At 35.1% G+C, this 27,797-nt stretch overlaps 1 protein-coding gene across 2 annotated transcripts in view; it reads left to right on the plus strand.

Annotated features, from left to right (window-relative positions):
- PCSK6 (proprotein convertase subtilisin/kexin type 6) overlaps window positions 1-24,893 on the plus strand; it is a 241,877-nt gene extending 216,984 nt beyond the window's left edge. For both annotated transcript variants that reach the window (XM_023497530.2, XM_003755590.4), the window contains 4 exons: window positions 1,057-1,160; window positions 17,415-17,544; window positions 21,968-22,080; window positions 23,259-24,893. In XM_023497530.2, coding sequence (XP_023353298.1) covers window positions 1,057-1,160; window positions 17,415-17,544; window positions 21,968-22,080; window positions 23,259-23,356 — 445 coding nt within the window. In that variant the 3' untranslated portion in view covers window positions 23,357-24,893. The remainder of the gene's footprint in view (window positions 1-1,056; window positions 1,161-17,414; window positions 17,545-21,967; window positions 22,081-23,258) is intronic.
- The last annotated feature ends 2,904 nt before the right edge of the window (window positions 24,894-27,797 follow it).

A 27,797-nucleotide genomic window follows, 5' to 3' on the forward strand; every position in this document is an offset into this window, starting at 1 on the left:
TGACTTCCATGATAAATATTTTGACTTTTAGGCCTACTCTGAACCTAACATTGGGTCCCTTCCTAAAAATGAACTTATATTCTAATAGCACCAGGAACTTCTGTCCTCTTAAGGATTCTACAGAGTTGGCTTTCTGACTTAGAGAAAAGTTTCTGAGATTACCCTGAGCCATAGCTTTCTTTTCCTACTGCCCAAGTATAACTTGGACATAATTAAAAGTGCCCTCTGGAGTAGAATTTGTATTTAAATGGATATAATCTTCTTAAAGACAGGTATTAACATAGTATAGTTTTATTATTGTTTCCATCCCTCAATACCACCATCTCTATTCCATAAATGCTAAAATGGAATTCATGGCTCAGAAGCAAGGGATGACTGTTTTAGTTGGGCTATACATAAATAAGAAAATTTTAGACATTAAAAGTCTGGAGATCATTATTAAAGTTTAGGAAAAACTGATCAAAAGAGATTATCAGAGACCACATAAGGTATGGTTGCTGGAACTTAGCTTTAAAAGTCTCTGCCATTCCCAACATTTCAATAGAGATTATATTGGTTTGGCTTTGGCAAAGCTTAGAAAATTACTTCTCCATTGTGGGGGGGTGGAGTGAGAGTTAGTCAGAGCCAGAATTTTTTGTCCATGGTATTCTTTAAAGAATCACTAGGTCAGAGCTAGAAAGTTATCTGGTATAAGGACTTCATCTTACAGGTAAAGAAACTAAGGCCCAGAAAATTTAAGCAACTTGCCCAAGTTTATCCAAGCAGTATTGCAGAGCTGGGAACTGAACCAAGGTCCTCTTAGTCCAAATCCATCACTATTTCCACTGAGCCACAAGTTTTTCGTTAGAATAGGAATGAGGTCTGCCAACTCAAACTTGGCCATTGATCTAATTTATGATAGCATCTCTTCTTTCATTGTCTTTAAATTAAGTGAGAAAAATAGATGTTTGTGAAGACTTTTAATTTCCTCCCAATGAAAGATGTTTGAGGGCAAAACATAATTGTGTTAGACTTTTGGTACAAATGTTCAATTCTGTCCTTTGTTCCCTTCAACAGTCTAGCAGGAGGTAGCTGCATTCTAGATTGTGCACCAGGCACATATTTCAATTCCGAGTTGATCAAATGTGAGAAGTGCCATTCTACCTGTCAAACATGTGTAGGTAAGTTAATTATCTGCAAGTAGGTTTTTATTTCATTGCAATAAACAGTAATAAATCGAATTAGCAGCAGGTAAATGGACTTATTATTCTGAAATTGAAAAAAGAGTAGTGGTTCATGAAGGTCAACATTTATTGTCACTTTAAGACACAAAGGTACACGCTGAATTATCCTGCCTGGCCTTCTAAGCATTATAAACTAAACCAAGCAGTGTTTGCTTCCCATCTGTGAAATGAATGCTAATTGCTAATGAGTCTATCTTCTCTTGAAGCTCCCTACTTGAATGCAGTTAATAACTAATTGGCTTTGACTTAAAATGTCAGTTTTAAAGACTGAAAGGACTTAAAGGCATTTGGGGATTTTGATAGTGAATGTGATGGTTTTTTGAAACCTAACCTCCATTTTCTTTATGTGTTTTCCCTTTGAACATCTTGTTCCGATAAACACAGTTCTATAGATTTTCTGTGAAAAAATTATTAATTTTCCAAAAATTAGAGTAGCACATTTATGAAAGCACAGATATCTGTTGGATTAAATTTTACATAAAATAGCTAGTAAATTTATCATCTCTTATCTATAGTCCTTATCATAATGTTAAAAGTCACCCTGCCAGAAGAACACAAACTCTGGAAAGTCCTAGAAATTCATTAGAATATAATATTAAGTGCCTACTGTGTACAACACACTGCCTAGAGGTTGAGGATCCAAAAACAAAAATTAAACATTTCCCATTAACAAATAGTTTACTAATTATATTCTAGTATATATAGAAATTAGTAGCTATAAGGCGATTTGAAGTAGGAGAAAGAATTAAAGACTAAGGAATCATAAAGGACATGACAGAAACCTGGTGAAAATTCTCCATGAAGTTGAGATGAAGAAAGTACTTTCCAAGCATGAGGATGCTTCTACAGAAGTGCAGAGGTAACAGTTTGAATGATGGGTTCTGGGAATAGCTGGTAGACAAATCTGACTGAAACTCAAAGTTCATGGGAGACAGCTAGATGGCACAGAGAATAGAGCTTTGGCCCTGGAATAAGAAGAAACTGAGTTCAAATGTGGCCTTGGACATTAGCTGTGTGATCCTAGTCAAATCGCTTAAATTCAATTGCCTTCCTCTTCCTCTCCCACCCCACCCCCCAAAAATAAAGTACATGAAAGAGAGTAATGTGAAATAAGGGTAGAATCAGAAACTCAAGTCAGATTGTGGAAAGCATTAAATGCCATGGGAATTCTTATTTTATCCTATTAAAAAAATTGGCAGCCACTGAAAATTTTTGAGCAGGGGAGTGACATTGTCAGACTTATGTGTTAAGAAGATTATTTTTTATAAATTATGAATGGGGAGGATTAGAGATGGCAGAGAGAAGAAACAGGGAGACCAATTAGGAAGCTATTTCCATATTCTCACCAAGAAGCAAGGAGCACCTGAATTGGGACTATGGCCTTGTGAGTAGAAAAAAGAGAGATGATATAGAGAGCAAAGAGAATGAGGGAAGGGAGAAAATGCAAGAGACTCTAAAGTTACAATCTATGGAACCAAATGGTAATAATATCCTTGTCAGAATAAAGAAATAAAAGAGATGGGGACAAATTTAGGAGGGGAAAGATGTGTTCTATTTTAAATACATTGAATTTGAAACATTGATGGGGCATCCATATAGAGATATTCAGTAAGCACATCTCTGATGTGGGAACAAAGTTAAGGATAGAGATTAAGACTGAATTTGGGGGTCATTTGCATAAACATTTTAGTTGGACCCATTAGAGCTAATGAGATCCCTAAGGGATCTAAGAATCTAAGAATGTGGAGAGAGGAAAGAAGGGCCCAAGACAGAAAGCTCTGAAAGATACTCATATTTATGGGATGAGAAACAGCTGATAAATCAGAGAATGACACCAAATAGTATGTCAACCAAATGAGAGTAGTATCACAGAAGCTAAGGGAAAAGAAAGTATCAAGAGTTAGGGGTAGTCAACTGTATCATAAGAAAGGTTAAAAAAGAATGAGGACTAAAAGAAGGTCATGGAATTTAGTAGTTAATCCCCCAAACCCTGGAATGAACACTTTTGGTAGAGTGGTAGGGTCAGAAGTCTAATTTTAAGTGATGGAGAAGTTATCAGTAAGGAAACTGAAGCAACCAAAATAAGACTTTTTTCTAGGACCTTGTCAATGAAAGGGAGCAGAGTCATAGGATAATACCTTGAGGGGATGGCAGGGTTAAGAGAAGTTTCATTAAGATTAAAGAAAGAAACAGCTGATTGGGTCAAGTCCACTCCCTCATTCCCACCCCAACCCCAGTCCTCCAAGGGTATATGATGACTGAGCATAGTGTCAATGCAAGAGAAGCTTCTATTTCCATAGTTTATTACCCCAAACATGGGGATTTGGAAGTATAGGCATCTCATGGAGTTGGTAGTAAATTATGGCTGGGCATCTGAATCAGTAAATGCCTTAGATCCCCTGGACCAGACTAAACTCTCACTTGGTCCTGGCTCTATAATTTCATCTCAAGATGGTGATTGTGAGGCATAACCATCAGACACCAGAGGAACAAGCACATGGGTTTCATCCTCTAAATCTGGAAATACAGACCTTCTGATAACTTTGTTATTCTGAATCTCAAGGTCTCTGTTGCATGTGAATTACACATAGTATAGGTCCTCTACTGCCTCTGTTCTCTGAGGCTGTGAATCTCTTATGTGAATCTCTTAAGCTGCCCAGTGGCAGCTTAGTACTTTGGGCTGAGGATTCTTTTCAGGGAAAGAAAGCTAAACTAAATTTATTCTTGAAACCAGAAAGCAGAGAAAACTCAAAAAAATTTCAAATATGGGTCTGGCAAAGGACTCTGTGTCTGTTACTCAAAACTCAACCTAGCTAAGTTCAAAGAAAGTCATCACCAGAACGTTGACCACTAAGTAATAGATTCCCTTTGTCTACAGCTCATGAAAATTCATAAAAAAGATACAGAGAAGTAAACTACATTCATAAAAGGAATATCAGCACTGATAAAATCATAGTCTTTTGAAGTATTGAAGAAGATAATATCTTATCAGGTTTCCATCTATACAGGTGTATGTAGAATTGCATAAACATAAAATTGAATTGTGCATTGAAATCTATTTTAGGTCAAGTTGAGCTCTCTAGATTTCCCTACCTCCTTTCTTTGTTATCTCAGTGTCACTATATTTTATATAACCTATTATTTTATTCTTGTTTCCCAGAATCCTCAGTAAGGTGAGCTTTCACTGAAGTAGGAGTTTTAGAATTACAGTGAAATAACCATTCATATCATACCTTTCTTCTGAAAAGCCTCAGAGAGTTGATGTGGCTTATCTTGTTTGACCTTGTACATCTTCTGAACTAAACAGGCCATAGCTGAGAGGTCTTGGTATTATCTGCATTTTCAAAATGTGAAAGCCAAGTAAAGAAGAGAATTTTCTTGTGCAGGAAGAGAGCCAGGACTGGAACCAAATACACTCCCCACCTACTCCCACTTTCATAGTGTGAAGTGGTTTTGAAATTTGGTATATGGCACCATTTATTTTGCAAAGATGAAGAGCTAGTTAAGCTATATTCTACACTGGTTCCCTAATGTTTCTCATATATTTAAAAATACTATTATGGTGTTAAGCATGTAGAAGTGATTAAAGAAAAACTACCTTGAAAATTTAAAAAAAATACTAATATATCAACATGCAAGACTGCTGTGCCTTTAAAAAAAATCACTTAGAAACCACAAAATGAAGCATGATTTAGTGGATAGAGAGCCAGCCTTGAAACCTGGGTTCTGGTCCTCTCTCTGACATATACTGGTCATGTGACCTTGGGCACATCACAATCTTTCAATGCTCTGGGCAACTTTCTAAAATTGTGCTGAAGAGAAGATACCAACCTGCATTGGTAAAAGGGAGTATCCTCATTTGGAAGTTCCCCCCCCTATGCCAATGAAATCCAATATCTATTAGTTTTTTTTCCAATAACATGGTAATCAGGTACATTTTCTTTTATCACTCTCTACATAAAAATCTTCATTAGCTCCCAATTTCCTACTTAATGGAGAGTACCCTTTGCTAGACGTTCAAGGCTTTCCATAATTTGTTCCTAACTTGTCTTTCTAGGTAAATCAGACTAGTTTACCATTCCATAAGCACACCTCACTCAACTTTTCCTAGTTTTGTTGACATTATTCCCCCTGCTTAAAATGTTCTTTCCTCCAGTTTTGCCTAATTCCTTTCACCCTTCAAGATCCAAATAAAAGGCCATGTCTTCCCTGAAACATTTATTTCCAATTCCCATAGCACTTTACAACTATTTTTACTATAATTCGCTTTCACAAATGTGCTTTGTCTTATAATTATTTGTGTACAAGTGTAACTGCTTCTCTTGAGGTGTAGGAAAAAGGGTTAGATCTTGTATTCCTCAAAATGTCCATCAGTGTCTTATACAGACTGAAATAGATGTTCAACAAATATTCATTGAATGAGTGAATAAAAAAAGGAATTCTTCCTTTAATAGTCTAGTGTGAGCTAACCTTTTCTTCTTGAAATATGATGACATATATATATAAAGCTTACTGGGAAAATTAAGATTGTGATTTTCAACCCAGTCATCAAACACAGACATTGAATTCATTAATTCTGTCCAACCCTAAAAGGTGATTTCAGATTACACTCTCTTTCAGATACTCTTTTACTGTGGCCAATTACTCTTTGTTTATTCCTTGTCTATTAAGAAGAATACTAATACATTCAGCCCTGCAGGCTGCTATTAAGAATGCTGGATTTCAGGTGAAGGAAATTTTAACCACCTATACTTTTCCCTTTCACTGTCTTTTTTGATTTATAACTTTATTCAAGGTTTTTTGGGTTTTTTTTAAATGCCAGTTCCAAAATTGCCATCACTGGAATTGCTTGCTAACTTTAATCCTGCTGCCTAAAAAGACTTTATATCATAGATAATGTTTTGAGTGTGGCAGGGTGCTTTTCTCATTTCACCTCTGCACATTGCTCCTTTTTTATCCTTTCTCTAGTCATGTAGTCATTTCAACATCTCACTGCATTGCTCCTGATCACTCCTCATTATCTGTTGTCACACCCAATATAGCAGCATCTGTACGCTTGAAAATTTGCTTTCGTTGCCTTTGCTCTTTTTTTTTTTTTTTTTTTCAATCCAGTGCCATGATTGAAGGGTTGTTCTAACTGAAATCTAGGGACTGTCTCCAGTTAATTTCTTTCCAACCTAAATATTCCATTGGCAAGTCTTCCTTTCTTGTTCCTTAGCCATTTCACAGTCTATCATCATTAATCTCTTGGATGGTATTTGGAGGTCAAGCGCTGTCTTAATGTCAGATTTTTAGATCCTTCCACAGCTCTTGTTTGTCCATTACTCTGAATCTGTGAGGCATGGCCTTCTAGAACATCTGACTCTGCAGCTATTCAATTGAACACGTGTGCCCAGGTCTAATGGTCCATGCAAGTTTTAAAATCCTTTTGTGCTTACTCTTTGGGGAGTCTTAGATGGTAATGATATTGTCACTATATTTCAGTCCCTTGATTAGACATACCTGAGACCTTGCCATTGTGGTGAGCCCTGGGAAATGACTAGAGAGATTGAGGAATGTATCTATGGACTCTTGAGTATAGTTGTTTGATGGAAAAAACAAATCACCTTTTCTTTCAACATTTGTAAGGAGCTACTGCTGTAAGTCTAAGAATAAAAAACTAACCTCTCTAGAGTCTAATTTTCATCAGGTTCTATCTATATGAGATCCAAGTAGCAGAGATTAGTAATAGGTTCATTACATACTAGGTAGCAACCTGCCATCCTTGCCAATCTGGAACAAAGAAACTTTGTTACTATGAATTCACGCAGTGCAATTTTAAACCAATAATGCTTTTATGTCTGGAAGCCATTTTTAAAGCTTTGTCCTTTTTTAGTCCAAATCTATGATTTCTTTGACATAAGGAACTCTCAGGAAGGAAACTCCATCTATTAGACAATGCAGATCAGCAACTGTCCTGCAACCTATAGTCTTAGAGAGTGACACTGAGAAATTAAATGTCACATAGCCAATATATACTAGTGCCTTAAACCATGATATTTCTAGTTCTGAGGTAACTTCTATTCACTATACTACAATGTCTCTCTTGCCCCCTAATAATTTGGATGATTTAGACTTTTTCCTAGCCATGTCCAAGAATGACATCTCATGTAATGAACATAAAAGAATGAACTAGAAAAACTGTAATAATATCCTGTTAGTGTGACTATACAATATATTTCCAGGATGCAAAAGATTTGTTTAGATTCTGATGAAAGAAATTTTTTTCTATTATGCCCCCTTCTCAATTTTGACCAGTTCCTTGTTTGCCAGATGCAAATCTTAAACACCATTGCATTCCATCAGTTTTCTTGAATTCAGTCAATTCCTTTGGGTTTGGTTTTCATAATTTGAAAGAAATAGGATTATTTATATTTAATTATCATGCATGTCCTTATGGAAATATACTGCTATGATGATAGTAAAATTTCTAAACAATTCATGTTCACTAGCTTGAATCGCATTTATCAAATGTGGGTCATTTCCTGTGTTTAACTCTAAATTGTTCATTGATCTTGTTGGTAAGTAAACAAGAAAGCTAACTTAGTCTTCTTTAAGAAAATTCCTCCCTTTACTATTCAAATTCCATTCAATATAAATGTAATTTATTATGTTTCCTTTCTAATTTTTACTTATTCCTCTATCACTCGTGTGTGTGTGTGTGTGTGTGTGTGTGTGTGTGTGTATGTGTGTATGTGTGTGTGTTTCTAGATCTATTTCCCTTCTTAGGTCCTTCATGGCCTTTTTCTGTTTTCTAAACTTGGAGTATTGTTGCCATCTAGTTTTAGAGGTCTCCTTTTCCCTAAGATTTAGAAATAGCAGAATAGTATTGTCTAGTATATAGGACCCTGGGAAGCAAATGATCTTGGATCTCTTCTAAGTTTTACCACAATTATGAAACCGAACAAGCTATCATAGAGCTGCCAGTGATCTCAAGAGACTGTCTACAACAGATTTTTTTCTTCTAGGTTAGTCAATACCTATACCAAGTTTTTTTCATTTACAAAGATCTTCAGGCATGGCAATTCCAATTCTCAACCCATCTGGCCATTGTTTCATTCCTCAGAGAGTATCACAAAGATTCTTTGTATGAAATCACAATCTGGTGAGAGGTTAAATGGGCTTCTTGCTTTGGGTCTCTTAGGAAATAGAGAACAATTCACTATCATTTTTCAAATGTCCTCAATGGCAAGTTATCATTTAATCTTTTCTAAATTTTCTGTGACTTTTCCTCTTAGATAAATTTTCCAAAAAGTCATTTTGACTGTTCTTTATTGGAATCTCTTCATTTAAAATTTTCTTTTATTATTATTTTTTAAGACTGGATCTCCCCATCTCACCCAGGTGGACTGCTCAGTAGCTACTCGCTACTAAACATAGTCCAGTCCCTCCTCTGATTGGCAATTGGAATTTTGACCTACTTCATTTTTGACTTAGGCCAATGAGTCCCTCCCTGTAGGCAACCTGGTGCCTCCCAACCCCACTCTAACTGGCTCACCATACTGATGCTATACCTAGATATCTGATTAGCATGACTCACTGCAACTCAGAGTTCACAGAAGTGCTAGATCATACTTAGCTGCATGTTTCTTCATAGAGAAGAAATCTCAACCCAATACTATAGATGTAGTCTAATCATCAATGCTCAGGAAATCTAGCTATAATTTTTTTAGCTCTTGTTTTTTGTTTTTTCAGTGTTCCTCATTTTGTAAATGAGGAAAATCTCACAAAATCTCAGCATTTCAAAGGACCTCTGAAGCCATCTAATTTATCTTTGAACAGCAATCCTCTCCACATTAGTGATTCCAGCCTCTGCATGAAGATATTTAGGAGAGAAAAAAACTCTTCTTACTACTACCTACTGAGGCAGCCTTTTCCATTTTGGGATAATTCTAATTGTTAGCAAGTTTTTCCCTATCTTAAGTCTCAGTCTCCTACTTTTTTTCAAGTTTTACCCATTACTCCTAGTTTCTACCCTCTGGAATCAAAGCAGAATGAGCCTGATCACTCTTCAACAGGACAGTCTTCATATACTTGAAGACAATAAATCTCACCTGAGTCTCTTCTGCTCCACCCTAAATATTTCCACTTTCTTCAATGGAGTCATATACAATATGCTCTCAAGCTCTTTTACTATTCTAGTTGGCCCAAATACTTCCAAGTTTATCATTGTCCTCTTTAATATGTACCCAGAATTGAACATAATACTACAAATGTAGACTAAACTGAACAGAGAACAATAAAATTATTGTCTTCCTAGACCTGGTCATTATATCTCTCTTAATATTGCCTGAGAAAATTAACTTTTTTGATTTCCATATCACACTTTTGATTCATATGTAGCTTGCCCAATGAAATCCCCAGATCTTTTCCAGATGACCTGCTGTCTAGCAACATTTCTCTTTATTTATATTCATGTAGTTGATTTTTTGGGGGCTTTTTGTGGTCCTCTTTTTGCTAATCCCCAATATTCTAACTTGTTGAGAACTTCCAAGTTCTCTCTCATTTAAAAATATAATAAATAAACTAGCTTTTCCTTCTTCCAAGTCATTATATTGTTTTGTTTTGTTCTGTTTTGTTTTCAATTTGAAACAGCACTAGGCCAAACATATTTCATTGGGACATTCTACCAAAGACTTATTCTCAGTTAACATCAAACCATTAATGATTACTCTTTGAGTCCGGCCATTCAACCAGTTTCTAATCCAACTAATTGTATAATCAAGCTTTTATTTCTCCATCTTGTCTGCTAGAATTAACATGAATGACAATCAAATGCTTTGCTAAATTCTAAGTAAATTCTATTTAAAACATTTCACTGATCTGTCAGGTTAGTAATCCTGTCAGGAAAGGAAATGAGGTTAGTTTAGCAGATTTGTTCATTATGAAGCCATCTAGAATTTTGGTGAATATTGCTTCCTTTTCTAGATTTTTCACTAACCTTCTCCTTAATAAAATATCCTAAGATCTTGCCAGGAATAAAAGTCAATTTCACTGGGCTATTGTGAAGAAATCATGGGTAATGTACTTAGAAGGGATGCAAGCATTCAAAGGATAACAAGTAAAATAATTTATTACTCATGATATTCAAATGCATGGCTTTTCAGGTTCACTGGCAAAGGGGATGTGTGTTCCAGTCAAGAGTATAGAACCCTGGGTCTCTTCCTTTATATCTGATTATTGTTGTAGATTCATAGAGACGAAGTGGGCGGAGGACCCTAGGGCAGTCAATCCATGAGTGGGGCAGATTACAAACCTTCCCTACTTTATCAATCCTAATAACATTTGCACACATGGATTAGTTGAAGTGCTAAACTGATTAAGATCAAGACAGCTTGTATTGCTTACCTAAATGAAACTGACTAAACCAGTTATTGAGTGATATTTGGTAATAGGAACTTCCTGGTACACAGGCAAGTTAAGTCAGTGATGGAGACAGTTCTGTCAACTAGGGCATAGCACTATTCCAGTTCTCACAGCTATGATTTGTGGATTCCACTGTCTTCATTTTTTTGAAAATCAAAACAAAATTTGTATTCCATAAAACCTTTGGCACCTCTTCTGTTCTTCATGATCTATCAGAAATCACCTGTACATCATTCATAAACATAAATCAGTCATATATAACAAATCACTATAGTTCAGTAATAATATTTGCCAGATCTCTCCATGACCATGGACGTAATCTGTCAAGGCCTAGTTGTTTGAACATGTCAAGTTCTCTCTTACTATATCCCTACCTGTCTTAGGTTTCAACTCCTTATTGGTCATATTTATAATGTATTTTGCTGTTCAAAGATCACTTACCTCAGCAGAGAAAACAAAACAAAAAAAAAAAGTGTCAAAAGTTTGGCTTTCTCTCATAGTTATCATTACCTGGTATTGTCATTTGTTATCATCTCATATAACCCAAGTGATAGTATTATTTTTTTATCATATTTTTTTTCCAGAAATTTAGGTTTTAAAAAGGCTTTGTCATTGACCTTAACTTTCCTCTGCTATATCATCCCCGAAGCCATTAGTTTTGTCACTCCTGAAACTCTTTATAGGATACCACCATTTTAGAGCCATACTTTCTTATCTGCTTTTGCTTCCATCCTCCATATGTCTTTGTATGTATCCAAAGTAGATCAAATGATTTCCCTGGTTATCCACATTGTACTCTTTAGACCACTTCTTTTTTCATCTCACCTAAATGGAGGGGGCTGAAACTACAAAAAGGTATGCTTAAATCAGACAACTGAGCACTTAAAGCTAATTACCTATTGGATGTGAGACAATTGACGCTATTACCATATGTTTGGATAAATGGCTCTTCTCACCATTGGTGTTTGCTGAATGTTTGGTGTTAAGATAATCATAGGCAAGGATTGGCAGCAGGAGGAGGAGGAGAGAGGCTGGTGACTCAGGACTCCAGAATCAAAGAGAGATCTTTGACAAGCTGTGTGATAGTTTGCCTGCTTCCTTCCCTTCCTCCCCTAAAGACCAAGGACTCTGGCTGACCCCAAGGCCCTCCAGGGAGCGAGCCTGTACTTTACACCTAAATTGTTCATCTCTATGTCCTCAGAATTGCCTTCTTGATAGCTTCCAAGACTTCCTGGACCAACTCAGTCTATAGATTTTTAGACTATGGTATCCTACCCTTCTTTAATCTGAAACAGTTAAAATCAATTCTCCTGATCATTGAGTATATATCTAGCTATGCTCAGCTTTTCCTTTCTCTACCATAAATTCTGAAGGAAAGTGATCATTTCTATCCAAAACTCCATCATTTTTATCATAATATCCAGGTCCTCCTTGTTAGTCAAATTTGGGCAAGAATAGTACTTTCCTTCATTGGTTCTACCCACATTTTGAAAGAAAAGATTTTTGTTAACATTTTGTTGTATTGAATTGAATCATTAAGTATAAAAATAATCACTTAAACTACTTTTGGAAAAAAGAGAAATAATACAGCTAATTCAGGTCCTTCATTCCTACTATATCTTATGTCTTTTTGTAGCAATAATATAATGTTTCTTCAATTCCCCAACTATTTTCTAATTAAATCTGTGTGACACTTCAGTGGCAATATCACTTCTGTTTCTATCTCTATGGAGACATAGATTTAAGATCCTTAACCAATTTGATTCTCTTCCACTGTACTTTCTGGCTTATCAATATCATTCTTAAACTATGACCCTCAGAACTGAACATAGTACTCTAAAAGAATTCTGGTAAGACCTTCCTTATTCTTAGAAGCTATGTACTTCTTTTTTCTTTTTTTCTTTTATTATTATTAAAGCTTTTTATTTTCAAAATATATGCATAATTTTCAATATTCACCCTTGCAAAACCTTGTGTTCCAAATTTTTTCCCTTCCTTCCTCTCCTCCCTCCCCAAAATAGCAAGTAATCCAATATATGTTAAATATGTGCAATTCTTCTATACGTATTTCCACAATTATCATGCTGCATAAAAAAAATCAGATCAAAAAAGAAAAGAATGAGGAAGAAAACAAAATGCAAGCAAACAGCAACAAAAAAAGTGAAAATAGTATGTTGTGATCCACACTCAGTCCCCATAGTCCTCTCTCTAGGTATAGATGGCTCTCTTCATTACAAGACCATTGGAATTGGCCTGAATCATCTCGTTGAAAAGAGTCACATCTATCAGAATTGATCATCGTATAATCTTGCTGTTGCCATTGTACTTCTTAATTCAGCTTAAAATCATGTTACTTTTTTGGGCATTTATAGCATACTTTGACTCACTGAGTTTGCTGTGTTCTAAAAACGTCAGATCTTTGTCAGAAAAATTATCATTTAACTGTGTATTACTCATCTTCTACTTATGAAATTGATTTTTTTGTGCCCAGGCATAATACTTTACATTTATCTTTATTTGAATTTCATCATATTAATTCCAGTCCAATTCTTTACCCCTTCAATATCATATTGGATCTGACTTGGTCATATTAGCTAACTTCAGTTTCTGTCATCTGCATGCTTTTGTTTAAGTCATTGAGAAAAATGGTAAACAACACAGAGCTAAATATAGATCCCTGAGACTAGGGAACTCCCATGATAACATTTCTCTCTTTTAGGAGAGTGATGAAGCATCACTTTGACTTAGATGACAATTATCTATCCATGGCAGAAAGATACTCTACTGGAACAAGATCAGTAGTCCTTTATTTTTTCTTGCTAATAGTTCTTGTATCCTAATATTTTATAACAATTACTTTTCATTTTATCAAGGACATATTAGAGATGGTTCATTTTCAATAAGCACTTCTGCTTCTTGTATGAATAATAAATGAAAAATTATTTTGCAACATTAGTATTCCCTATTATACTATCAAGTTATATTTTCTTTAAATTTTGAAACCCTGAACTTAAATTATATCTTTTGCAAACTAAATGCTGCCCTCTTTGTTCTCTATGTATACCTCATATTCCTTTTTGGGAAAAAAAGATTCTAAATTTAGGAGAGACCTCAAATAAAGAGCCAGTCATATCTATGTTAACAATATAAATTTGTTAAATACAATAAAATTATATGGAAGTTCCCTTCAAGATGCAGGTACATATTTTGAAATACTAATGAGAAATAGTGTAAATAAATATGTCCCAAGAAGAAAATGAAACCCAAATTTCCTTACTTCTAGCCCAGTGCCTTCATCTAGGTTGTTGAAATCCATTCTCCCTTCAGAGTAAGGGAACACAAGACCTTCTAAAGCAAAGCAGTAGTTCCTAGTTTCATGAATCAGGACAAGCAGCCAGAGGGAAGTGGGGTGGAGATGGAAAAGTGACTTTTTTTTTTCTTCTGGAACCACTTTGGTCCCAAGTTAACTTTGCTACATACCCCATTCCCCTGGGAAGTTTAAATAGTTTATTAGGGGAAAGCTTAAAGAAAAGAAAAGTCCTAAAGAGGAAAGACTAAATTTTAGTGCCTCCACCCTATACCACCTGTTTCCTGGAACAGATTGTGTAAGGGAAAAAAACAACTTCTGAGCTTAAGAAAGCATTTCAGAAGGCCTTGGGGTAGTCAAATCCCTTACTCTCCATTTCATAAAATGCTCTGCCTGATGGCTTCATAGAATAGCCTACCATAATTTCAGCTGAGCCGTCATAAACAATTCCTGAGCTCTCAGCCTCAGGAAAATATGAGAAATCAAGAAGGGAGAAATTGGGGAGGGGAGAAAGAGATCTACAAGAGTGTCCTTGTATCACTTTTTCTGACCACATAGTGAGTGCTTGCCCTATGTGAGTTTTCCATAAAATAACTTTTTGGCAAGCATACATTTGGCATTCGAACAATATGGCCAGCCCCACAGAGTAGAACTTTCCGAATGCTTGGCAGTTTAATTAAACAAAGTGCTTCAGTGTCTGGTATCTTAACCTGCCAGTTGATCTTCAGAATTATTTCTAAGACAATTCAAGTGGAAGTGATTCAGTTTAGAACTGATCTTATGACATGGGAGACACTTACACAGGACACTTGCATGTACTCTCATAAGAGAAGGTGCTATGAGCTCTGTGGCCAAAGCAGAATTAAAAAGTTCAAGAGAAATGCAATTATTTTCTTACTCATTTACTTTCTTTTTTTATCTGATTTTTCTTGTTCAGCAAGAGAATTTTATAAATATATTATACCTATTGGATTTAACATATATTTTAATATGTTTAACATATACTGGATTGCCTGCCATCTAGAGGAGGGGAGGGAAGGAGAAGAAAAGTTGAAATACAAGGCTACGTAAGAGTCAATGTTGTCAAATTATCCATGCATATCTTTTGAAAATAAAAAGCATTATAAAAAAAGAGAAATGCTAGATGCTCAAAGTTAAAGAATCTACCTCGATAGTCACATGGACTATTTGTGCCCATCATGTGGTAAGGCATTCTAAACCCATATTGGTCTGAGCTGTCATAGTCAGACACACTGTAACTTGACTTGAACATAGTGATATCATTTGGTCCTCTTCAAAAAGAAAGAACAGCCAGAACCCTGAGGAATTTCTGCAGATAATCACTGATCTCTCAATGATGAGGTTCCACCTTATTCCTCTTATCACCAGCTCCTACCTGACCATCACTCTACTATTACACTACTAGATATCCTTCAGCTTTCTTTCTTAGAGGAAGATGAAAGCTGTTCTTTATATTTCACAGTTTCTTCCTTTGCCAAGGTAAGAGAGTAAAATGAATTTTACTTGAGATACTTCATCTATAAATGCCTGGTTATTTTCCAAATCTCTTCTATAGTAAATGTTACTTGTGTTTAACCTGCCTGTGTGATATACTTTAATATACAAGGTAAGGGAAAAATGGTACTGAAAGAAGACCAGGAACAGTAAGGGAAATTTGGGACCAAAAGGTGAGGTTATAGAAAGAAGAAATCTATTCCCTTCATTTTTTGCCAGCTAGGGTGTCAAGTTGCCATCAGTAAGGAGACAAGTTAGGGTGTCTTGTTCCATTCATTATATTTTTATCTACCACACTTTCTTCTCCCACTTTCCTTATGGGCACCTCATTTGTCTCACTCTGTTTGAAGTCAAAATTCTCTTTTTCCCCCTCTGCATTGTCTTTGTTCACCTTGACTCCATTAAAGCCACCATAAAAAGGAAAGATCTGGGGAGATCAGAGAAAATTACTTCTAACCACAGGCAAGGTTATTTTCCTCTTGTGGTGAATAACTAGACTATTTAGTAGAAAAGAAGTGTTCAGAGGCTTAGTAGGAATGAGGCCATGCTCAGAACTACAATAGAGATTATTGTAATATTATAACAACTTGTTTGCATAGTGCTCTGACAGTTAAAGCCTTCTGCAATATGGCTGCCCCATATCTTTCTAATCTTATTTTATAATACCGTCTTTTGCAAGTTTTCCAATCCAAGCAAACCATTTTACTAGCAATTTTCCTTATGCCATATTACATGTGTGACCTTGGGCAATCAATCACTTGACACCCCCAGATCTCAGTCTCCTCATCTGTTAAAAGAAGGACATTTGTTCCCTTGCAGCTCTTAAATTTTTTGTGATTCTGAAATCTATACCCTTGTACAATACTGATAAAGTTGGCAAATGGGATATCTACATCTTTCAGTGTGACTAGATATGAGTTAGACATTATCTGCTACGAAATTAGACTTCAAGGGAATGAACCAGAATTTTTAAAGAAAAAAATCCAGCAGATATTGGCTCCCTAGGAACATCTGGAGTCATTTCTCCCCACTGTTTAAAAGTCTAAGAAATTAGCCAGGTATCATCCTACTCCCCTTCTCTAAAGCATCAGATGTTGCTGACTGCTGGGAGGTGAGTTGCTACTTCCAGACCCAACTCTCTAATGCAAAATGATAAATCTTCTGACTCTGCCTAATTGCTGACTTCTTTATACTTTTCTATCTTCATCTTGGGGTGCCTGGTTTCATTTCACTCTCCCAGGACTTTCCAATAGCTTGTCTACCACTGATTATACATCTTGGTAACAAAGGATATAGTCAAGGCATATGTCTCTGTCCACACATTTATGAAGTCTCTCTCTAGTTGGCCCATATTACCTAATAACAAGGCTAATAAAGCATGTCCTGAAACTATGAAATAAAGGCTAAATGGCAGAATGTCAGCAAATGCAGTATGAGATATGTTCAAAAACAGCATGGTATCCTAGAAAAAACTGAACCTGGAAACAGAAGACCTAGATTCAAGTCTCAAGCTCTCACACCTCCTACTTATATGATCTTAAGCAAATTAATCCCCATGAACCTCAATTTTACATCTGGAAAATGAGGATAATATTTTTACTACCTATTTCACAAATGATATAGTTAGTGAAGGAGCTTTATAAACCTTGACAACCACAAATCAGTGCACTATTATCAGGATTATTATTATATTTTGATTTTGTTTCTGTGTCCCCCAGGTATATCATTATTACTCTTCATCTACTAGACTTGTAAACTACTCCAATATTAGCCCTTAAGGAGTACAGTCTAGGGACTCGGTTAAACTACTCCTCCCTATCTTATTCTTCTTACCCAAGGGTCACTGAATTGGGCTGAGAGCCACTGTTACCTCTCTGCCCCATTTTAAACAATGTGGCATTGATACCACATAGTAATTATCATTTGTGGCTTTTAAAATTGGCTTCTTTTCCTGTATTTTTCAGGGCCAGGCAAAGAAGAATGTATCTATTGTGTCAACAATTTTAAAATCCATGAGAAGAAATGTGTTCCGGGCTGCAATGAAGGATTTTATTTTGCCAAGGTGCCAGGTTTCCTGCAGAAAGTGTGTGCAAGGTACATAATCCTTTCTTGGAAGTTCTTGAGACCAAATAGGATTGTGGTTCATTATGTGGCAATGAAGCAACGTATATGAAGCTCCAAAACCTGTTAAGGACAAAGCTAGGATTAGAGCCTATGTGTTCAGAATAATTTATACTATATCACAGATATACGAGTATGGCTACTGCTTCAAAATATTATGATTTATATTGTCACTATCAATGAATATAATCAGAAAGGGGATAATAATGGATAGTATTTATATAGCACTTGGTGCTTGCAAAGGTCTTTATGTGAACTTTAACATAAAATCTTAAAAAAGAAAAAAGACTCTGGCAGGGTAAGTACAATTATTGACCCCAAATGACAGAAGAGAAAACCAAGACCAAAAGAAGTTCTGACTTGCCCAGGCATTTTATAGCTCATCAGTATTTGAGCCAGAATTTAAATCAATAACTTTCTGACTCCAAGACCATTACTCTATTCATCTTTCTTCCCTGTCTTTTCATTAGGCATATTTGTCCTTACATATATAGATGGGTCTAATATCAGTGAGGAGATGTTGCTGTATTCTTCGGTTCTGGATTTGCACATAGAATCCATGAATAACCTGACACATTCAGGCAGATTCTAGGGAAAGAGACTCTCAAGCTGAAATAAAGTCATGATCAGTAAAGATTCCTCAGAAGAACTGGTATGAGCAAAAGTGTTGAACCACAGAATTGGGCCAGATTCCAAGCAAGCAACCAACATTGTACAATTACATTCTTTCTTCCCCAACTCCCTTCGGATATAGTTGGTTCTTTCCCCTGCCTCCTTTGCAACTATTATGTGCTAAAGGGCATGGAAAAAAAACTGGCTCACCATTCTGCAAATAGAGCTTCCTTGACCTGTGGTGTCAAATTCAAATAGAAATGAGGGATCCATTAAATCAATATTCAAGGATCCCTGTAGGCCACATGTTAACTTAAAAAAAACTACATGTTAACATTATCTATGTTCCATTGTATTTTTATTTATTTTGTTAAATATTTCCCATTTATATTTTAAGCTGGTCCTGGCCACAGTCTGAAGTGTTGGGGCCTTACCATAAGGGTCTGGGTTGTGTGTTTGACACCTCTAACTCAGATCATGGCCAGAGACCGAGCTTACTGATTGGCCCTACTTGAACAATCAAGCTGTCTTATTTTTGTATTTAAATCTCCATGACTTGATACAGTGACTGGCACATCAAAGCCACTTAGTAAATGTTTATTCATTGATTGAATGATGCTTCTGAGCACTGACGGCCAGACTTATGAAAACATCACCTCTTCCTAAACTTTAGAAAATGTAGCAAAGAGTGTCTTTTAATTTTAGCTGTTCTAAGCAGTTTATCTTGTTGTGACTTAATACAGTTATTGTATGTACCCTCTGTTGAACATAATGTTGGCTTAATTTCTTCAGTGATCCTTTACCTCAGTTCATTCACAAAGGCATTCCTTTGGCTTTTATATATTGAGAGCTATGACAACCTAGAAATATTTTGGACTGACTTGTTTTTCTAATAAATATCTAATAGAATAAGACAGACTTAACCCCTTTCTTTTTCCAGTGGACTTGTGTTTTTCTCAAGTACAACTGGTTTCCCATTTCTAGATAGATACTTGGAAGGAAGAGAGAGTATTGTTTCCTTAAATAATCCTTGTGATGGCCTTGACAGAAATGCAATCCTTGACAAGTCCCCAATCTACTGATTATGCCCATGGGACTTTCCCCCTCTACCACTGCTAGTGGGCTTCATGTAAATGGTTGTCTTTTGATAACCACTTCACTTTGTTTCCCCCTTTTACTTTTTAAAAAGTGATTTAGTAAGCTAACAAGAGAACAAGTCATATATATTTCTATGATATTATAAAAATCTAATATGGATTGTGATTATTTTACAAATCTACTGATGTGCATTCCTGACATCTTTACTTAGTTTGCAAAGCTAATTTGCTCAGCTTCAACTTTCCTTGCTGAATCTTGATCTGGGCCAAGAATTCTCCTCTGAAGCAAACTCTTTACTTTTAACTAGCCAGATGGTTCTTGTATAATTAAACTAAATATCTCTAACTCAGGGAAAGCTTGGAATTGAATGATGAGAATCTTTTCTATTAATAATGCATCCTTAGTCCCAAAGGATGAAAGCTATTCTTTTATTTCTACAAATTCAGGGACTTGATGTGAACATTCTATGAGAGGCAGTGAGAAGAGCCACCAATTTTGGAGAGCTAGCACTTACCTTCTAGTTCTGCCTCTGTTACTGACTATGTATGTACCTATAGGCAAGTCATTTCATCTTTGTGGAGCTCCCTCTCTTCCTCCATAAAATGGAAGCATTGGATTAGACAGTCTCTTTCCACTTTAAATTTATGATAAAAGGTAGCCGCCATTGAATTATCCATAGTGAGAGACAATGTGGTATAATGAATAAACAAATATTCTGGAAGATAGAAAAACCTTGATTTTATGACTCTGGCCAAGAACTTGAGTTCTTAGCATTTTAGTCAATTCTTTAATTTACCAATAAGATGCATACCTACATGCATCTTCATGCATGTAAAGTAAATTTCTCCAAGCACAAGTTCCCCACAAAAATCAAATCACAAGTCTAGACTCTGACATCCTAATCTTAGCCATAATTCAATTTAATAACTGAAGATAAAGATAAAGTACCTCATAAAGTAGCCTGTCATGCTACTTATGCATCCATAAAATGTTGAATTTGGCATGACATTTCTTGAAATACATACATATATATATCACATGTATATGTATATATATATAACTTATGTATATATACATATTATAGATTACATATGATATATGTAAATATATATATGTGTGTACATCTTTATATAATTTGTATAAAGCTTTAAAGTTTATAGAGCATTTCCCTTACAACAACTCTGTGAGGCAAATAATACAAGAATGATCCCATTTCACAGATGAGGAAACTGAGGTGATAAGGAAGTTGACTTACTTGTCCATGGTCAGACACAATATCTAATTGTTGAAGCCACGATTCAATCCCTGACTCTAACAATTCTGCCTATTAGTCAACAATAAGCATTTTTCAAGCCCCTACAATCTGCCAGGCACTATATTAAGCACTGGACACCAAGAAGTCTAATGATAGTAAATCTCATTAGTTTAAAAATACTGTCAACCTTAAGGATTCTACTTGGCCATACACATAGATTAAGAGGCATCCCTTCAGTATGGATTCCATAGAATAAACAGTGCCCATGGAAACACCTTTGCCACTTCTGTAGTTCCTCAAGGGTTTTGTCATTTCCCAGAGCATTCCCTAGTCCAGCTTAGCATTTGTCATTGGTTAATGTAGTAAATTACTTTGGAAATAAATTTTTTTCCAGGAACAAAAGGTCATCAACATCATTCTACACACAGCAGGTGCTCAGAGAGTATTAAATAGTACTTTATTAATATTATATATTATTTTATTAATTTATTACTATTTATTTATAATACTTATAATTTTAAATAAAATAATTATAGATATTAATATAATCAGAGGATTTTTTAAATGGGCTGATGTGAAAAATTCAAGCAAGGAGATTAATCTGTTAATAACAATACAAATTAGCTATTCCATTTTCCTTATTTGCTAGATTTATGGGCCCCTAACATTTTAAAAATCTTATGTTTTATAAATAAATCCAACACTGACAACTTACATCATGAACCTTCTCAACATCTTCAAGCGAAACCTTGCTACTATCACCAATACAATCCTAAACTGACATGATAAGAAAAGTGATACAGTGATTTGCAAAATTGTGAAGGCCTTTTTGTTCCGTATGGATTAAATGAAGAAAATTCATTTAATTGGTTCAAGCCATATAATTGAAGTTATTTAGTTTAAAACACACACACACACACACACACACACACACACACACACACACACACACCGCACCACCACCAACCACCTCCCATACCACTAAAACTTTTACTCTGGATGGGTGACTGTTCCATTATCAGAATGGAGACACTACCAACAGGAATATTTGCCAGTAAGGCATAGGCCAAATGCTTAAAGTTTCTATCACAAGTATAATTTGTCTTTAAAATCTCTATTACAAATCTTTATTGTGTATCTTAACTCCTTATGTATGAGACAGACCAAGTCAAGGGACAAGCACAGAGAGAGACTAAACATATTTACCCTTAAGCAAGAGAGTACTATGGTCAGAGTTCTGCTTTGAGTATAATTAATATCTTACCATTTTCCTGTTTCCTTGAATCAGCTATCTTAACCTGGAGCCTTTGTATTGGATTATGTTTTTACACTTTAGGTTGAGCTTCACCAAACACTCAGCAGCATACTGGGGACTTGGAAATGTTTGAGAGTGCTTCTCAAGTGAATTTATGACTTTGTTTATTCCAACAGATGTGAAGAAAATTGTTTACATTGTGAAGGCTCCAGCAAGAATTGTGTCAAGTGCAAAACTGGTTTCATGCTGCTTGGAAACACATGTGTAGCAAATGATACCTGCAGCAATGGTCAGTAACCATTATATATATATATGTGTGTGTGTGTGTGTGTGTGTGTGTGTGTATAAAAACTGAATTGAATTGCATCTTTTATTAAAGACTCTCTGAAGTTACAGAATAAGAGGATGACATGTTCAACATAAGAGTTATATGGTTAAGGTTGCATATTAAGTTTTGAGTAGCACTCCAGTTACATTATATTTTTGGAAAAAAAAAAGAGAAGAGAAATTCCCCTCTTCTATCATATTTTCTTAATAATGAACTGACTTTCTTAGAAATTTTCTAGTTCATTCCTTAGAATTTGAAAACATATGGGATTTTGCAGGTGAGGATACTGTAGTAACAAAAGGTAAGATGACTTGCTCAAGGCCACACAGCTAGTTGGGAGCAAAACCAAGACTAGAACGCAGGTCTTCTGAGTCCTAGTTTAACTGTCTTTCTATTTACGTCTGTCTTGTATGTTTTGTCAAACCATTTGAATACAATCTTGCTTTCTGCAAAACTCTCTCTCTCTCTCACTTATTCACATGTCACTGGCTTGACAACAGAGGCCCCAAGATATTACTAGGTTTCCACTATTTTTTAATTTTTATTTTTAATGTCTTGCCCTACTTCTTCCATTCCAGAAATATGATGACTAGGTTAGAATCTAAGCAATCCTTGTATTGCCATTGATGTAGAAAACTATGGTCATGAGATTCAGAGTTAAAAGGCACCATAGTCAACTGTCAAATACCTTCACCTCATTTTACAGTTGAGCAAACTGAGGCCCAGAGAAGTTAACTTATTTGAGATCATACAAGACAGTAAGTCAACAGAGCCAGATTCAAATTCAGTATTCATTTCATTATATTGTGATAAAAGGGAAACCAGGGAGAGTTAAGGTTCCACAGGAGTATGGATAGGACAGCACCAATCAATTTATTTAGTTTACAGTTAGTAAAAGGCAAAGAAACTTTTTAATTAGGGATCTGGAATTTTAACTCCTTTTTAAAGAGTAGAAATATAGCTGTTTAAATTATCTTCATATTTAGTAATTTGGGGGAGATTGTATAATATATAAAAATAATAAACTGTTATTCATGTGAGAGTTTGCTTTTCCACATATTCTTTCACCATCTTAATGCAAAAGCTTCATGATAAATTTTCTCTTTTTTTCCCCTTTCTCACGAATGTGGGGACTTCAGCTGCCGAAATGTTTTGTGAGATGGTGAAATCGAACAATCTCTGTGAGCGTAAACTCTTCACACAACTTTGCTGTCGGACGTGTCTTCTGGCTGGATAGAATGATTCAGTGTCTGCATCCAAGAAAGAGTTCGTCCTGCAAGTCCAATTTAGCCCAACCTTTAGGACAAAATATTTTTCATTTTGGGGAAAATGTTCATATAGTGCCATTGAAGATGCTTTTTTAATGTTTGACAGTTTTAATCTCACCATGAACTTTTTTTTTCTTTAGCATTGTCTCTTTTTTAACACAAGAAGGAATTTTGTTACTGTAGTGAAAGTCTAAAAAGGTAGTTTTTGAAATGGTGATATTAATTCTTTCAAACATGGGGTCCCCTTAGCTGTAATGGGTATATAATTTGTACCTTGGCCATATTAGCCAAATCTCCTTAACAGACTCAAAATGGAAAAGCTGAGAATTTAAAGATTTCATGCTCAGGACTCATAGCAGCATGTAGGAAAATGGGTTAACTGAATCTCCAGAACCAAAGCAGGAAGGGAAGAAATCTAATATAAAAGGTGTTTTTCCCCACCTTATGCTATTGTATGGCATCATTGTAAATCTAAATAGGATAACTAAAAGAGTAGAATACATTTGTGTTCTAGTCATATACACAGTGAAGAATTGGATAAATCACAAACTAGAATGTCAGGAAAAAAAATTAAATTGGCAATTTGATGAGACCAAATATGTTGTAGTTTTGGCCATGTGTTTTATGATCTCTGAGGATAAAGTTTCTATTTATACTTACTAAAGCTAATTCTGAAAGTGCTATTAATGGGATTACCCATTCAAATCCAAAAGTTAATCAGAAGATTCTTACTTTTTCCACAGAACTCTAAAACCGAGTTCAGTTTGCCACATTATTCATATTGCTGCAGATCTTCTATCAGTAGGGTTTTTTTTTTTTAATTTGTAAATCTCAGTAAAGCCAGTTTACTTGTATTAGTACAATTCTCTGATAAAATCTTCCACTGGATGGCAAGTATCTTAAGCTTTCCAATGAATAAGCCAAGAAAAACCCTAATTATACTAAGCAACTTTGTAAAGCAAATCAAACCCATTCAGTAACTTTTTAAAAGAATCAATTGTTTGTGGAATTGCTTTTAAAATATATTTGGTGACATTTATTTTTGGTAACTTATGCAGTTGTGGGTTTTTTTTTTTTTTTCAGTAGATTTTTTTTAAAGGCAAATGGACACATTTTTGTGTGTACTATGGGCCTATATGGACAAAGAATGACTTATTCTTCTTTGAAACATTTGTGGATATCATATTTTTAGCTGTGTGTTCTAATTTTTGCCAATGTTAATTATTTTGAAAAGTGTTATTTCATATTTTTTCAGTGAGATGCACAGATCTGCTTTATCAATTCATTTTATTATGGAAATGACAGGATTTTGCCTTAAATTTTCTTTGTAGCATTTTTTGCCACTTTTCCTTACTCTCTTCTTCCATCTCTAATATACTGGCCTTTTTCTCCATAAGCAGATAACCATGAGCTGCATGGATCAGCAACCAAAAATCCCCCCAAAACAAAAACAAAGCAAAGAGAATAAAATTTTAAGCATTATTAATAAAAACAATTAACATCCCACAATAAAAGAACTTGTATTTCTTTCTAATTCACCAAAGTAAAGTTTTTTTTTAAGTTATTGACCACTATGAAATGGAAATATATAGTTAGCTTTATATATGATATCTAGTTTTATCTACATACAAAATTTGCTCCTCTTTTATGAAATATTGAAGTTGTTTGTTCTTTTTTTCTTTTTTTTTTTGTCCTTTGTTTTTAAAGAAGGTCATGACATCAGGGAGATGATGCCATGACATGTAAGTGAATTGGATTTAAGTGAGGAAAGGCTTTGCAAAGTCACCTGCCTCACTTTCCCCTCTAGAACCACATGGGTCCATTATGAAAATGAAGTTGTAAAGTTGAAAAGCCTAGTTCTAAAGTATTACTTATGAAAAAAAATTAAGTAAAGAAATAAGGGAAAAAGGAAATGATTTAACTTTTTTGTGAAAATAGTCATAGGTTGAGTTATGAGGTTTGAAACAGCATATAGCATACTACAGACTGGGTAGTGGGAGGGAATGGAGGGATCTTACAAGAAAAGAAGCTCTTCCTTATCTCTGTACTCAAATGTGTTGAAGGAAAACTAATTTCGCTTCCAGTGCTATCTGATTTAGCTCAAGTTCTAGACTCTCCCAGCACTTACTTGCACTTGTCAGGTTGATTCCTCAGAGCTCAAAAACTACCTTAAGGATCTAGGGTTAGCTTTGAAGGGATGTTTTTCTAATACTATAGCTCATTCGCCTCAACTGTTGCATTTTCTTAATTTTTATCAATTAATTTCAATTAGTTAGACTTAGAAATATCTTCTAGAAAAAATATTTACTAAGGTGGTATAGTAAGAAAAATAAGTACAAAATATGTCCTTTCCCCTCCCAAAAAGTCTGTAACATCCTCTCCAACAAATTAATATAGGTTCCAGGAGAAAGATGGTTTAAGCTTAGAGAGCACATTTGGCTGAGAGTTAACTTATAGCTCTTAAAAGTTTTTTTTTTTTTAAAGTCCTCAAGATGCCACCCTTAGATATGATGTAGCTTTTTTGCTGGGTTTCTTGAATCTTCTTTTTAAAAATCATATTTAGTTTGTTCTTATCTCCTGACGCAGATACTATCATTGGCCATTACTGTCCCTGGGACCCTGCTAACTGATAGAAAAGTCCAAATCCTCCAGCCTTTCAAAGATAATGAGATTCTCCTTTGGAAAGTCAGGAGGTAGAAGTAAAACAGATGGAAACTAAGGCTGAGGCCAGAACTTTTCAACACCTCCAAGCAATTCCTTCTCAGACGTTTGGCTATAAAAATTCAACCCAAGCCATCATACCTTTAAATCCTTGGATTCTAAAATGGTCTGATATTTTATGGATGATCTAGAGAGAGTGACCAAGTTTTCTTAAAATTTCAGCACAATATCACTTTTTTTCATTTAGTGACTAAATTGATCAAAGATTTTTCCACACTTATTCTAAAATCTATAATTGACTGCATAGATTTGTGTGGCCCTTGTTCATATTTAATTCACAACTCTGATCATATACTCAGTGATAGATAGACATCAGAGTGTAACAGCATTACGTGGGTGAGGCAATTGATGAACTCAATTGAAATATTGCATCTGTATTTCTTTAGTTGTAATTTAAAAATTCATCAAGTCACTGTGCAAATATGGGGTAATTCAATTACAGTTCAATTACAAATCTGACAATAGGATTCATGTTTATGAACCAAATTTTTATTTTTTTTAAGTAATATTATTTTATAACAGCCTTATAATTATGCCAAAAACTGAACATCTGGGTTGTTAAAGGGTCTGGTTCAAAATGTAGCTCTGCATTTTACTGTTGCATGACCTAGCTCTCTGGATCTCAGTTTTCTAATTTGTTTTTTTGGGGTTTTTTTTGTTTTTTTATTTAATAGCCTTTTATTTACAGGATATATGCATGGGTAACTTTACAGCATTAACAATTGCCAAACCTCTTTGAACCAAATTTTTAACATGCATACGTAATTTAACACATGTTATTAGCCTCTGAGCTTATAACTTTAATGGGTAATAATGTACAATCCAAGAATATGATACCAACATTAGAAATCATCTCCTTTACTTTTTCTCTATATCAAATATCCAATGAGAAAGGGACCAATATTATTGAAAAAACAATTAACATCTTCAGTGTCTTCACTGAGACCTGTGGGTAGTTTCCAATACAACAATCCAATTATATTTATTAAGCACCCATTAAGTGAAAGAGGCTGTGATTAGCACACAGGATACAAGAAGAGAGGGAAGAGGGAAGGAAGAGAAAAATATTATTCAAGATTTTCTACTTGAATGAGCATAGTGTAGAACCCTTAACAGAAATAAGGAGTTTATTGAGGAGTGCATCTCAGAGGGGTAACCCACCTATCACTCATATGGGTCACTTATAAAGCTCTAAAAATATAGGGACTGGGAATCAGTTCATTGATGAGAAAATGATATTTAGGAAAATTTTTAAAAGATAGTATGTCATAGGGCTTATATTTAGGCCCCAAATGCTGAGCCAATGGCCCTGTGTCTTTGATCAACTCCATCCATAAAAATAATACTGAAAAAACCCAAGGACCAGGGTGGAAATGATGTGGGTGACTGCTAGATAGAGAATCTGGAAGCAAAATGCTAAAAGTAGTTAAAGAAGCCTTTCTCATGTCTGCCTCCATTGACTCTATTCTACCTTTCCACTAACAAAGAAGAAGCTGTGAAGAATGATTATAGTCTCAAATAATCTTACAAATGAGCTATTCATGCGGAGAATTATTCAAAAGACCAAGACAAGATGCTTCATTCCATGACAGAACAGCAGGTTAAAAACAAACAAACAAACAAAAAAAAAAAAAAACAGTGTCATCAAGAGCTGACCCAAGTTCTTGAATTTCCCAACTAATTGGACTT

Source organism: Sarcophilus harrisii, chromosome 2 (genome assembly GCF_902635505.1).
Source record: "Sarcophilus harrisii chromosome 2, mSarHar1.11, whole genome shotgun sequence".
NCBI lineage: Eukaryota > Metazoa > Chordata > Mammalia > Dasyuromorphia > Dasyuridae > Sarcophilus > Sarcophilus harrisii.